General features: G+C 53.8%; 2 protein-coding genes across 2 annotated transcripts; one reads left to right on the top strand and one right to left on the bottom strand.

Annotated features, from left to right (window-relative positions):
- Window positions 1-2,364: 2,364 nt before the first annotated feature.
- Window positions 2,365-4,249, top strand: LOC120646443 (putative coatomer subunit beta'-3). The gene is made up of 7 exons (XM_039923009.1): window positions 2,365-2,586; window positions 2,826-2,881; window positions 2,971-3,025; window positions 3,253-3,289; window positions 3,425-3,750; window positions 3,875-4,015; window positions 4,091-4,249. The coding sequence occupies exons 1-7, from the start codon at window positions 2,365-2,367 to the stop codon at window positions 4,247-4,249; spliced, it is 996 nt and encodes a 331-aa protein (XP_039778943.1).
- A 122-nt stretch (window positions 4,250-4,371) lies between these two features.
- LOC120646445 lies at window positions 4,372-9,734 on the bottom strand. Its single transcript, XM_039923010.1, has 2 exons — window positions 9,397-9,734; window positions 4,372-4,405 (listed from the first exon to the last, which is right to left on the bottom strand). The coding sequence occupies exons 1-2, from the start codon at window positions 9,732-9,734 to the stop codon at window positions 4,372-4,374; spliced, it is 372 nt and encodes a 123-aa protein (XP_039778944.1).
- Between the last annotated feature and the right edge of the window lie 1,359 nt (window positions 9,735-11,093).

Below are 11,093 nucleotides of genomic sequence, written 5' to 3' on the forward strand. Positions count from 1 at the left end.
GAACCGGACATCGCCTGGAGCTGAAGTCATGGCGCCTCACTCTCTCAGCAGCAAGACAGGGAAGAAGACAAGACGGCAAGGAGCACAGGTCTCAGAATTTTTTAGCTCTGGTACCAAATGACAGTTTAGAAGCAGAAAAGCTTACTTCATTGCTAGCCCAAAGAGGCATATTTATAGTGCTACAAGTATGTAGACTTACTACTTGCTTGAAGTGGAAAAAACTAAGTTGACTACTGCTACCACACAGCAGATATACTTGCTAGTTAAGGAAACTATATGTCACTGCTGACCTCATACACTAATATAGGTCATGGGTGACATCACAGGATTCTATGTGCAGCTTATACAATGCTGCTAGCTTTGGAGAGTGCCTTAAGCTAAGACTTATGGTACAAGTTTTATGGTAGTTGGAAAAAAAGGAGCCGTCCATCCAGAGAGATCTAACGGTTTAAAAATAGGCGGTACCAAGACAGTGGTACCCGATGGTACAAATAGGTGGGGCCGGTACCAGAAATGGTGGGACCAGTACCAATATTTTCTTTGTTTTTTTTAAATTTAGTAAAGTGCAAATTTACTTATGTGATTATTTCTTTTCTAAATTGGTGTACTTTACTAAATTTAAAAAAATAAAATATTGGTACCGGTACCACTGTTACTGGTACCGGCCCCACCTATTTAGTACTGGCAGCGGTACCTTACTGCCTTGGTACCACTCATTTTTAAACAGTTAGATCTCTCTGGATGGACAGCTCTTGTTTTTTCCAACCATTGTAAAACTTAGCTGCACCTGATGTATATATTAGTCGTAACAGTGTGCATCACTTTCTTCCAGATATGAACGTACCCTCAAATTTGACCTTGGAGAAGTGTATGCTATAGCAAGTTTGACGGGATCAACAAGGTATGACATTAAAAGTATTAAGATTTCCTTATATTTTATTACTACCAACTAGTATCATTGTTTGTCTACAACCGTATAACACTACTAGAGGGCATAACATAAAGTAAAAAGATGTACCTCTTGGACTCTCAAACCCAGAGCCTGTGGGCTCACGCACGATCCATCCTTGAAACTACACCAGTCAGATGTGGTAGGTTGGTATGCCATTATTTTTATTTGAAGTAAGCATTAGTACAAACAGGCGAGGATTAGACCATCTCCAACTCAATGGTCAAAGTGACTGTCTATAATACAAATAACACTGTAGCGCTTCTGTAAACAGAAAGTGGAATAGTTGGAATAGTGGAGAAATAGTGGATAGACAAGCCTTTTAGGCATTGGGTTGGAGATGATCTTAGCACAGAGAGGTAATACCAACCGGTACAAGCTAATATGCTTGGAGACGCCCTAGCCATTGCAACAGTCACTAGCATCAGTATTGGCTACAACTTTAACCGGTACAAATATCTAGGTTCGACACCCAATTCTCTAGTACTATAATATAATATTATAAAGTTTTCAATAAGTTTAATTCTAGAAATGATTCCTCCCAGTTGTCATAGAATCTTTTAAGGTACACAATTTTTATACCGGCAAAGCTCTAACCTTATTAGCATTGGGTCTCATTTGGTGGGTCTCCTACGACTATCCCGCCCCCTACAATAGCAGCGGCTCGGGAACCAGTGAAGCAAAAAAATAACTGGCTTCACTAGCTCCTACTTCATTTTAAGGAGAGAGAGAGAAATGGGTCTTGGGAGATATTAGCAGGAGTCCTGGTAGTGGAGGCTTTATCCTTTGGGATTGTCACTCAGTTATTACACACATTTTTTTATATCTACTCCATGAGTCGTAATATAGGTCGTTAATGAAAATGACTAATAGTCCGCCCTGTACCGATTCATTTTCAAAAAAAAAGTACGGTAGAAAAGTATGTTTAAAAAGTGTAGTTAAATCAACTTGGTGGTCTAGATATTAGAAATTTTATACTGCCTTTGGATCTTAACGTAAGGCGGAATTGACCTCTGAACACGCATTTGACAACTAATCTTATTTTTAAAATATATATGTGTTATTATCTGGTATGATTTTTTTGATCATTCATGCTTGTTAATTTAAGCAGGATTTAGATTTTATATATGTATATTTATATAGAATTTTTGCATAGGATGAATGGTCAAAACTATGTCAAAAAGTCAATGATGTCATACATTAAATACTAGAGATACTATGTATTTATGGTCTCACCTAAAAGTGTTTTTAGTGACATACATTGTTACTCAAAAGAAAATCTGGCCAATATTTGTGCTCCAACTATTTGGAACCACCATAAAAAGTAGTTTAATGTACCAGCCATTATTTCATTGTTTGGCCGGCCTTGTTTCTTTTAATGTCCAAACATAATTTAGACAGTGGAAGAGTTCTACATGGAGCCTATTCATCAAATACCTCCAGTATTAGTCTCTCTGAAATTAATTGCATACAATGTGTTACATTGTGGTAGGATTGCGGTCGCAAACGAAAAAGGGTTAGCTCTGGTAAACATAGATCCAGAGAACAAGGAGGATGAGGATGTGGAGAGCACTGATATGGAGAGCACTGGTGTAGTTACGGGCTTCGATAAATTCCCCAGTCAACTTATGGAAGAGGTGAGTTTCCCTGATTAAAATTTAACGAAAATTCAGTTATATATTCATTTGAAGACAGTATGACCCGACAAGCTCATGCAGCAACATAGGCAGACAGGATTAAGCATTTTTTACAAACGCTCCCTTCCAAATAATGATGTATACTAGCTTGTTACTTTGAACCAACCTTGCATTTCCCTGTTTTATTTTCGTCTGAATCTGGAATGTTTTTACTATCTCTAATCTTTGTTTGGCAACAGACCATATACAAAGTAAAGTCTGCGCGCACCCTAGACTTCCATCCAACAAAGCCATGGTCAGTAGTGGACCCATGCATTCCTCGTGCGAATACATAGATTGATGACTTGCTGTTTGCATCTATCAATAACTTCTCTTGTAACACAGGATGGTCGTTACTCAAGCCGACAGGTTTGTTCACATTTGGGACTACCGTGCAAAGGCAAGTGATTGAACTCGACACTCATCAGCTGCTAAGAATTTCCTTGGTATTAGCTAGAATTTCCTTGGTATTAGCTATACAAGTAATATAATCGTAATCAACATCCAACTTGGCTAGTCATGTCGAGCTTCGCTTAATTTCCTTGTGCGCAAGAACTATACTCCTAAGTAACTTGTGCCATGTTTCCAAAATAAATAAATAACTTGTGCCCATATATTTACTCGCAGGGATTGAAATGGCCAATTGAGATAAATGGAGCAAAAGGCATGCTTCTGCGTTCTGACTTGCACCATGTTGACCAAATGTTTTTCATTATATTGGTCGCCGCATATATATACTGTTGTCAATATAACATTATTAACTAACTATATATCTATCATCTCGATCGGTTGCATGCAGTTACGTTGGCTAAATTTCTAGCCCACCAGCAATGGGTTATGGCAGGTACTACTGGTGGATCCATCCACGTGTATGATTGTGATTCAAAGGAGCAAAAACGTGTTCTTCATAAACACACGAAACCTATCAAGTCTTTGGCTATTCACGGAACCGAATCGCTCGTGCTGTCAGCGTCCATGGATGGCAAAATTTTGCTGTGGGACTATGCTGGCGAGGACTGGAATTTGCGAAAAACATTTGACGTGAAGAGTCAATGTTTGATGCAAGTCGCGTTTGATCCCAAGGACACCAATATGTTTGCTAGTGCTCAGGACAAAACAGTAAAGGTTCGTGTGTGATCGGGTTTAATTTCCTATCCCCATGCACGCAGTTGCATTGTGGACGTTCAGTTCTTACCTGCATTATTAATAACTGATGAAACAATATGCATGTATTTACTTGGAACTGCAGATTTGGGATCGATGTCAAGATGATAGTCAACTCACAACAATATTGACTGGGCACTCGTATCAGATCGAGTGCTTGGATTACTTCAGTGGTGGTGGTGATAAGCCATACATGATCACCGGTTCTCGAGACAAAACTGCCAAGGTACGCATTATAGCATATTAAACACTGAGGATCACAATAGCCGAATACTAATGAACTAGGTTTCTTCTGAGTCAGATCTGGGACTGCAAGAATGCGAGCTGTGTCCAAACACTGGAAGGACATGCAGGTCCCGTTGACATTGTCTGTTGCCACTCGGGTGTCGTTTCAATTCTAATTACCGGTTGCAGGGAGGACGGGTCAATTCGTCTATGGAACTCCACTGACTTCAGGTAAATTATTATACAAGTTTTATGGTGGTTAGGAAAAAATAATACGTAATTAAATTTACACTTTACTGAATTAAAAAACAAAAAAATATTGCTACCGGTCACATCTTTTTCTGTTACCAGGCCAACCTATTTAATACCTTCTGGTACATTTTCCATAGTACTGCATATTTTTAAATTGTAAGATTTTTTTGTAATGACGGGAATTATTGCTATATTCCTCCAACCCTAGAAGGGTGGGTATATATAGATCCAACACATGGGCCTCTAGATGGGCCTCTATACACATGGGCTCAATATACTCCAACACCCCCCGCGGTCTGAACTACCGGCGCAGCGGTATTCAAGACTGGACAACAAGAAAGCTAACACCCCCCGCAGTCTGAACAACCGACGCAGCGGTGTTCAAGACTGGACAAGATGAGAGTACAAGTAGAGCACAAAAATGGCTAATACCCCCCCCCCCCCCCCCCCCCGCAGCCACAACTAGCCACCGGCTACGTTGAGGCTGGATCAAAACTCCGAGAAGGTCGACGAGGGCAGCCCTTTCGTGAAGATGTCAGCAAACTGGGAGTTAGTCGGGACATGGAGTACCCGAACATCGCCGATGGCGACACTGTCGCGCACGAAGTGTAGGTCGATCTCCTCGTGCTTCGTCCGCTGATGCTGGACAGGGTTGGTGGATAGATACACGGCGCTGACGTTGTCGTAGTAGACGAGCGTGCTCTTGGCGAGCGGGCTGTGGAGCTCCGCCAAGAGCTGTCGTAGCCAGGACGCCTCCGCCACGCCGTTAGCGACAGCCCGGTACTCCGCCTCGGCACTGGAGCGGGAGACAACCGGCTGCCGCTTGGACGACCAGGAGACCAGGTTGCCGCCCAGGAAGACGGCGTAGCCAGAGGTGGAGCGACGAGTGTCCGGGGCAGCCAGCCCAGTCAGCGTCGGTGTAGACCACCAGCTCAGCAGAGGACGAGCGGTGAAGTACCAGGCCGAGGTCCACAGTGCCACGGACGTACCGGAGGAGACGCTTCAGCGCAGCAAGGTGTGACTCCCGGGGATCATGCATATGGAGACAGACCTGCTGAACAGCGTAGGTGAGGTCCGGCCTGGTGAAGGTGAGGTACTGCAAAGCGCCGGCCAGACTCCGGTAGGCTGTAGGGTCAGCCACCGGATCACCCAGATCAGCAGACAGCTTCGCCTGAGTGTCGACTGGAGTGGAGCAGGGCTTGCAATCAGTCTTCCCAGCCCGCTCCAGAATATCGAGGGCGTACTGCCGCTGGTGCAGAAGGAGACCAGACGGGCAAGGCTCAACAGTGACGCCCAAGAAGTGGTGGAGCTGACCAAGATCCTTCATAGCGAACTCCTGCTGCAGAGAGGAGATGACACTCTGAAGCAACTGCTGACTGGAAGCTGTGAGCACAATGTCATCGACATATAGCAGCAGATATGCCGTCTCATTCCCACGGTGGTAGATGAAGAGAGACGTGTCAGACTTGGCCTCGGTGAACCCCAGTATCAGCAAGAACGTTGCGAACCGAGAGTACCAAGCCCGTGGAGCTTGCTTGAGTCCATAGAGAGACTTGTTGAGCCGGCAGACCAGATCCGGACGACTCGAGTTCACAAATCCCGCAGGCTGAGAGCAGTAAACAGTCTCTGACAAGGTGCCGTGAAGAAATGCATTCTTCACGTCCAGCTGGTGCACAGGCCAAGTGCGCGAGAGCGCAAGTGAGAGGACCGTGCGCACCGTAGCGGGCTTCACGACTGGGCTGAAAGTCTCATCATAATCCACACCAGGCCGCTGAGTGAACCCCCGGAGAACCCAGCGAGCCTTGTAGCGCTCCAGTGTGCCGTCAGCCCGACGCTTATGCGTCCAGATCCACTTGCCAGTCACCACATTGCAACCAGACGGACGCGGCACGAGGTCCCACGTCTGGTTGGCAAGAAGAGCCGCGTACTCCTCTTCCATCGCGCGACGCCAGTGAGGATCCGCCAAGGCGTCGCGGACAGAGGAGGGTACCGGAGAGACCCGCGGCTCTCCCTCGGTGGCGGAGAGAGTCGCGGCCTGGGACGCCATCCGCCGAGTCACCATGGGATGGATATGTCGAGGATCCCGATGGGGACCGGCGGGTGGTACACCTCCGGCTCTGCGCGAGTGGGAGCCGGAGGAGGCGGCGGCGGCAGCTCCGGTGTCGGCGTCGCAGGAGCCTCCGGAGCAGGAGCCGGAGCCGGTGTTGGCGCGGAACGACGCCGGTACACCTGCACCGGCTCAGCGTACCACTGCGGCGCCGGGTTCGGCGCCGGACGACGCCGGTACACCTGCACCGGCTGAGCGTACCGCTCAGGTGCAGGGGAAGGCACCGGGGCCGCGCGAGGCGCAGCAAAAGACACCGGGTCCGTGCGCGGCACAACCGGAGGTCCGGGGGCCGCGCGTGGCTCGATCGCGGGCCCCGGGGCCGCGCTCGGCGCAGCAGGGATCACCGGAAGCGGTGCCGGTGTGCCGTGAAAACCTGCAGGAAAAGGACAGACAGGTAACGGTGGCTGAACCACCGGGTCAGTCGGAAACAGAGACGCGAGCTCGGGATCAGGAGAAGGTGTGGATGAGGTGGAGTAGGGGAAATCCGACTCGTCGAAGACGACGTGTCGGGAGATCAGAACGCGGCGAGAGGTGAGGTCAAAGCATCGGTACCCCTTGTGGTCAGGGGAGTACCCAAGGAACACACAACGAGTCGTGCGGGGCGCCAGCTTGTGAGAAGCGGTGGCGGAGGTGTTAGGGTAACACGCACACCCGAAGACCCGAAGGTGGTCGTAGCGAGGAGGGGTACCGAAAAGAGCATGGTGTGGAGTGGGAGCAGGAGAAGCAGTGGACGTAAGGCGGTTGAGCAGGTAGGTGGCGGTGTGGAGGCTCTCAGCCCAGAAGCGCGGGGGAGAGAAGCCTGGATCAGAAGGGTGCGCACGACGTCGTTCGTCGTGCGAATCATCCGCTCAGCCTTGCCGTTCTGAGGAGAGGTATACGGACAAGACATACGCAGCTGAACACCCCGAGACAGGAAGAAAGACCGGGAGGTGGAGTTATCGAACTCCCGCCCGTTGTCACACTGGACGGCCTTAACGGTGAGGCCGAACTGAGTGGACACCCAGGCAAAGAAGTGGAGGAGGGGGGGAAAGTCTCAGACTTAGCGCGCAAAGGGAAAGTCCAAGAGTAATGAGAGAAATCAACAATGACCAGATAATATCTATAGCCAGACATGCTGAGTACAGGAGATGTCCACAGGTCACAGTGAATGAGATCAAAAGCATGCGCAGCATGCGAAGAAGAAACAGAAAACGGAAGTCTAACATGACGACCTAACTGGCACGCATGACAGAGGTGCTCAGCAGGAGCCCTAGTACATGTTACATCGGTACTACAGCGGAGATGAGCCAAAACGTCGCGGCCGGGGTGACCAAGCCGACGGTGCCAGGTGGTGGAAGAAGGCGTCACGGCAAAAGCAGAAGACGAAGAAGCCGAAGGCGAGGTAGCGGAAGCAGGAAGCCGAAGAGTGTAAAGGGGCCCCGGGCTGTCACATCGGAGAAGTGGACGCCGGGAAGCCGAATCCTTCACAGTAAGACCAGAAGAGTCAAATTCGATAGAACAGGAGTTGTCAGCAGTAAACTGACGAATAGAAAGAAGGTTGTGAACTATTTGAGGAGCAACAAGAACATGAGGAAGACGAGGAGCAGAACCCACGGCGGTGACAGGAAGGCAAGACCCATCACCAACCATGATAGAAGAAGGACAAGAAGGGTGTGGGGGTCGGACAGGATACCAGCATCGGGAGTGGTGTGGAACGAGGCGCCCGAGTCGGCGATCCACTCGGTGCTGGTCGGCGGCGTCAGTCCCATGGTGCTGAAGGACTGCGCCAGAGCGGCCTGGTCCCACCCCCCAGGCCAGGTCGGCTGCTGGCTGGGCTGAGCGGGCGGGGTCCAGGAAGGCGCGAAGAGTGGAGCAGCGCCAGTGAACATGGCCGCCGGCTGGAGCTGAGGACGAGGCCCCCCTCCCGGACCCTGGAACGGCCACATCGAGATGCGCCCTGACCATGGGTTGCTGAAGGATGGCCAGGGCGTACCTCCAGCAGCAGGGGCGGGAGCGGGAGCCGGAGCCGGTGTCGACGCGCCGCCCCGACGGCCCCCACCGGTACCGGTGTGGCCAGAAGTAGGGCCACCAGTGCCACCACCACCACCCCGTCGCCGGCGACGTCCACGGCCCCCCCTCCTCCGGTCTGCCCAACGGGAGGAGGAACAGTGGAGGAGGTCGGTGGAGTAGCAACGAGCGCGGCGGCGGTGGGCGAGGACGATCCGGGCGCGAGACCCCTGGTGATCTCCTCGAGGGTGAGGTCGTCCCGGACCTGCAGGAAGGTGGGGAAGGGCCTCTGGCGGGCGATCCAGCTCTTCAGGTGGTCGTAGGTGCTGCTCAGTCCCCGTAGGACATTGAGCACCAAGACCCGATCGGACACCGGATCCCCGAGGTCGTGAAGAGCATCGGCCATGCTCTTCATCCGCCGGCAGTACTCACCGACGGAGAGGTCCCCCTGCACGAAGGTGCGGAAGGTGGCGTCGAGCTGGAGGGCGCGGTACTCGGCGTTGCCGAGGAACTGCCCCTCGAGCGCCACCCAGGCCTGCCGCGCGGTGCCGCCGTGTGTCCTGACGAGGTCCTGAAGATCCAGGGAGATGGTCCCGAAGATCCAGGACAGGGCGACGCTGTCGAGGCGCAGCCACGTCACGTCCCGCGCCTCGATCGGCGAGTCGATGAGGACGTGGTCATCGAGGGCGTAGCGGCGAAGGGTGAGGAGGACCTGGTCCCGCCAGCGGCCGTAGGAGGAGGACGCGGGGTCGAGGAGGACGGAGACCAGGGCCCTGATGTTCTGGACGCCGGCTGCCTGGAGGTGGAGCTGGGCGACCATGGGGTCGGTCGGGTCGTACCGAGCTCCAGCTCCAGCGATCGGGGCCTGGCGTGAGGAAGAGGCGCCGGGCTCGTGGTCGACGGGCCGGCCGGAAGAGACGCGGAGGAAGCGCTCCGCCTCGGCGACCCGGAGAGCGAGGGCGTCGGCTGTGGCGCGCTCACGCTCCCAGGCGAGGGAAGCTACGCGGACCCGCTCCTGAGCCGCCGAAGCCTCCGACTTGGCGGCGAGGAGGGCCGCGGTGAGTGCGGCGTCGGCCGGCTGCCCGCGGATGGCGATGGCGGAGAGCGGCGCATCCGCGGGCGGCATCCCGAGCCCGGTCCACGCAGTGTCGGACGCGGCGGCAACGACGGGTTGCTTGCCTGTGGCGATGGCGGCGCGGTGGGCAGCAGCAACGGCGGGATCGGCGGCCGCGTCCTCAGGAGAAGCCCCCGCGGCGTGTAGGAGCTGGGCTGCGGCCCGCAGGACCGCCTGATCGACGCCCGCAGCCTGCAGCAGTTGTGCTGCGGCCCGCAGGGCAGCCAGATCGGCACCTGCGGTAGCCATGGCGGCCTCCATGGGCTGCTCCACCACGGGAGGTAGCTCCAGGGCCTGCTGCAGAGGACCCGCGCCGGGGCCCGCGGCTGGAGCAAGGGGGGCAGCGTCCCCGGCCCCTGCAGCGGCGGGTTCTGCAGCGTCCGGACCACCGCGCCCGAGATTGGCGGTGAGGACCACCGCAGGGGCGACGGCGGCCGCACCCTGGGCGGATCCCGCAGTGCCCGCCGCGCCCGCGCCCGCGCCCGGCCCTGGAAGGGCGGCGGCGGAACGGGACCACGCGCCATGACGCGGGCCAGAGGCGGCGGCGGCTGCAGGAAATCCAGGCGGGGCGCCCAGATCCGCGCGAGTGGGAGCAGAGGGGGAGGGAGGGAGGGGAGGGAAGGAGGGGGGAAAGAAGGGGGCCGGCGGCGCCGGCGGCCGGCCGGCCATGGCCGGCGGCGGCGGGCACAGGGGATGCGGCGGCTGGAAAACAAGGGAGGCTGGAAAAACAGAGGAGGAACCCTAACCTAGGCTATTGATACCATAATGACGGGAATTATTGCTATATTCCTCCAACCCTAGATGGGTGGGTATATATAGATCCAACACATGGGCCTCTAGATGGGCCTCTATACACATGGGCTCAATATACTCCAACAACCCCCCGCAGTCTGAACTACCGGCGCAGCGGTGTTCAATACTGGACAACAAGAAAGCTAACACCCCCCGCAGTCTGAACAACCGACGCAGCGGTGTTCAAGACTGGACAAGATGAGAGTACAAGTAGAGCACAAAAATGGCTAATACCCCCCGCAGCCACAACTAGCCACCGGCTACGTTGAGGCTGGATCAAAACTCCGAGAAGGTCGACGAGGGCAGCCCTTTCGTGAAGATGTCAGCAAACTGGGAAGTAGTCGGGACATGGAGTACCCGAACATCGCCGATGGCGACTCTGTCGCGCACGAAGTGTAGGTCGATCTCCACGTGCTTCGTCCGCTGATGCTGGACGGGGTTGGTGGAGAGATACACGGCGCTGACGTTGTCGCAGTAGACGAGCGTGCTCTTGGCGAGCGGGCTGTGGAGCTCCGCCAAGAGCTGTCGTAGCCAGGACGCCTCCGCCACGCCATTAGCGACAGCCCGGTACTCCGCCTCGGCACTGGAGCGGGAGACAACCGGCTGCCGCTTGGACGACCAGGAGACCAGGTTGCCGCCCAGGAAGACGGCGTAGCCAGAGGTGGAGCGACGAGTGTCCGGGGCAACCAGCCCAGTCAGCGTCGGTGTAGACCACCAGCTCAGCAGAGGACGAGCGGTGAAGTACCAGGCCGAGGTCCACATTGCCACGGACGTACCGGAGGAGATGCTTCAGCGCAGCAAGGTGTGACTCCCGGGGATCATGCATAT

Source organism: Panicum virgatum, chromosome 8K, assembly GCF_016808335.1.
Source record: "Panicum virgatum strain AP13 chromosome 8K, P.virgatum_v5, whole genome shotgun sequence".
Lineage (NCBI taxonomy): Eukaryota > Viridiplantae > Streptophyta > Magnoliopsida > Poales > Poaceae > Panicum > Panicum virgatum.

Coding starts and splice junctions, on each gene's coding strand:
- LOC120646443 (XM_039923009.1), top strand. CDS start 2,365: ATGGAGCCTATTCATCAAATACCTCCAGTATTAGTCTCTCTGAAATTA. Junction 3,026..3,252: donor TTTGGGACTACCGTGCAAAG/GCAAGTGATTGA, acceptor ATTTACTCGCAG/GGATTGAAATGGCCAATTGA. Junction 3,751..3,874: donor CTCAGGACAAAACAGTAAAG/GTTCGTGTGTGA, acceptor TTGGAACTGCAG/ATTTGGGATCGATGTCAAGA.
- LOC120646445 (XM_039923010.1), bottom strand. CDS start 9,734: ATGGAGGCCGCCATGGCTACCGCAGGTGCCGATCTGGCTGCCCTGCGG. Junction 4,406..9,396: donor GCGGCCCTCCTCGCCGCCAA/GTCGGAGGCTTC, acceptor AAAAATATGCAG/TACTATGGAAAATGTACCAG.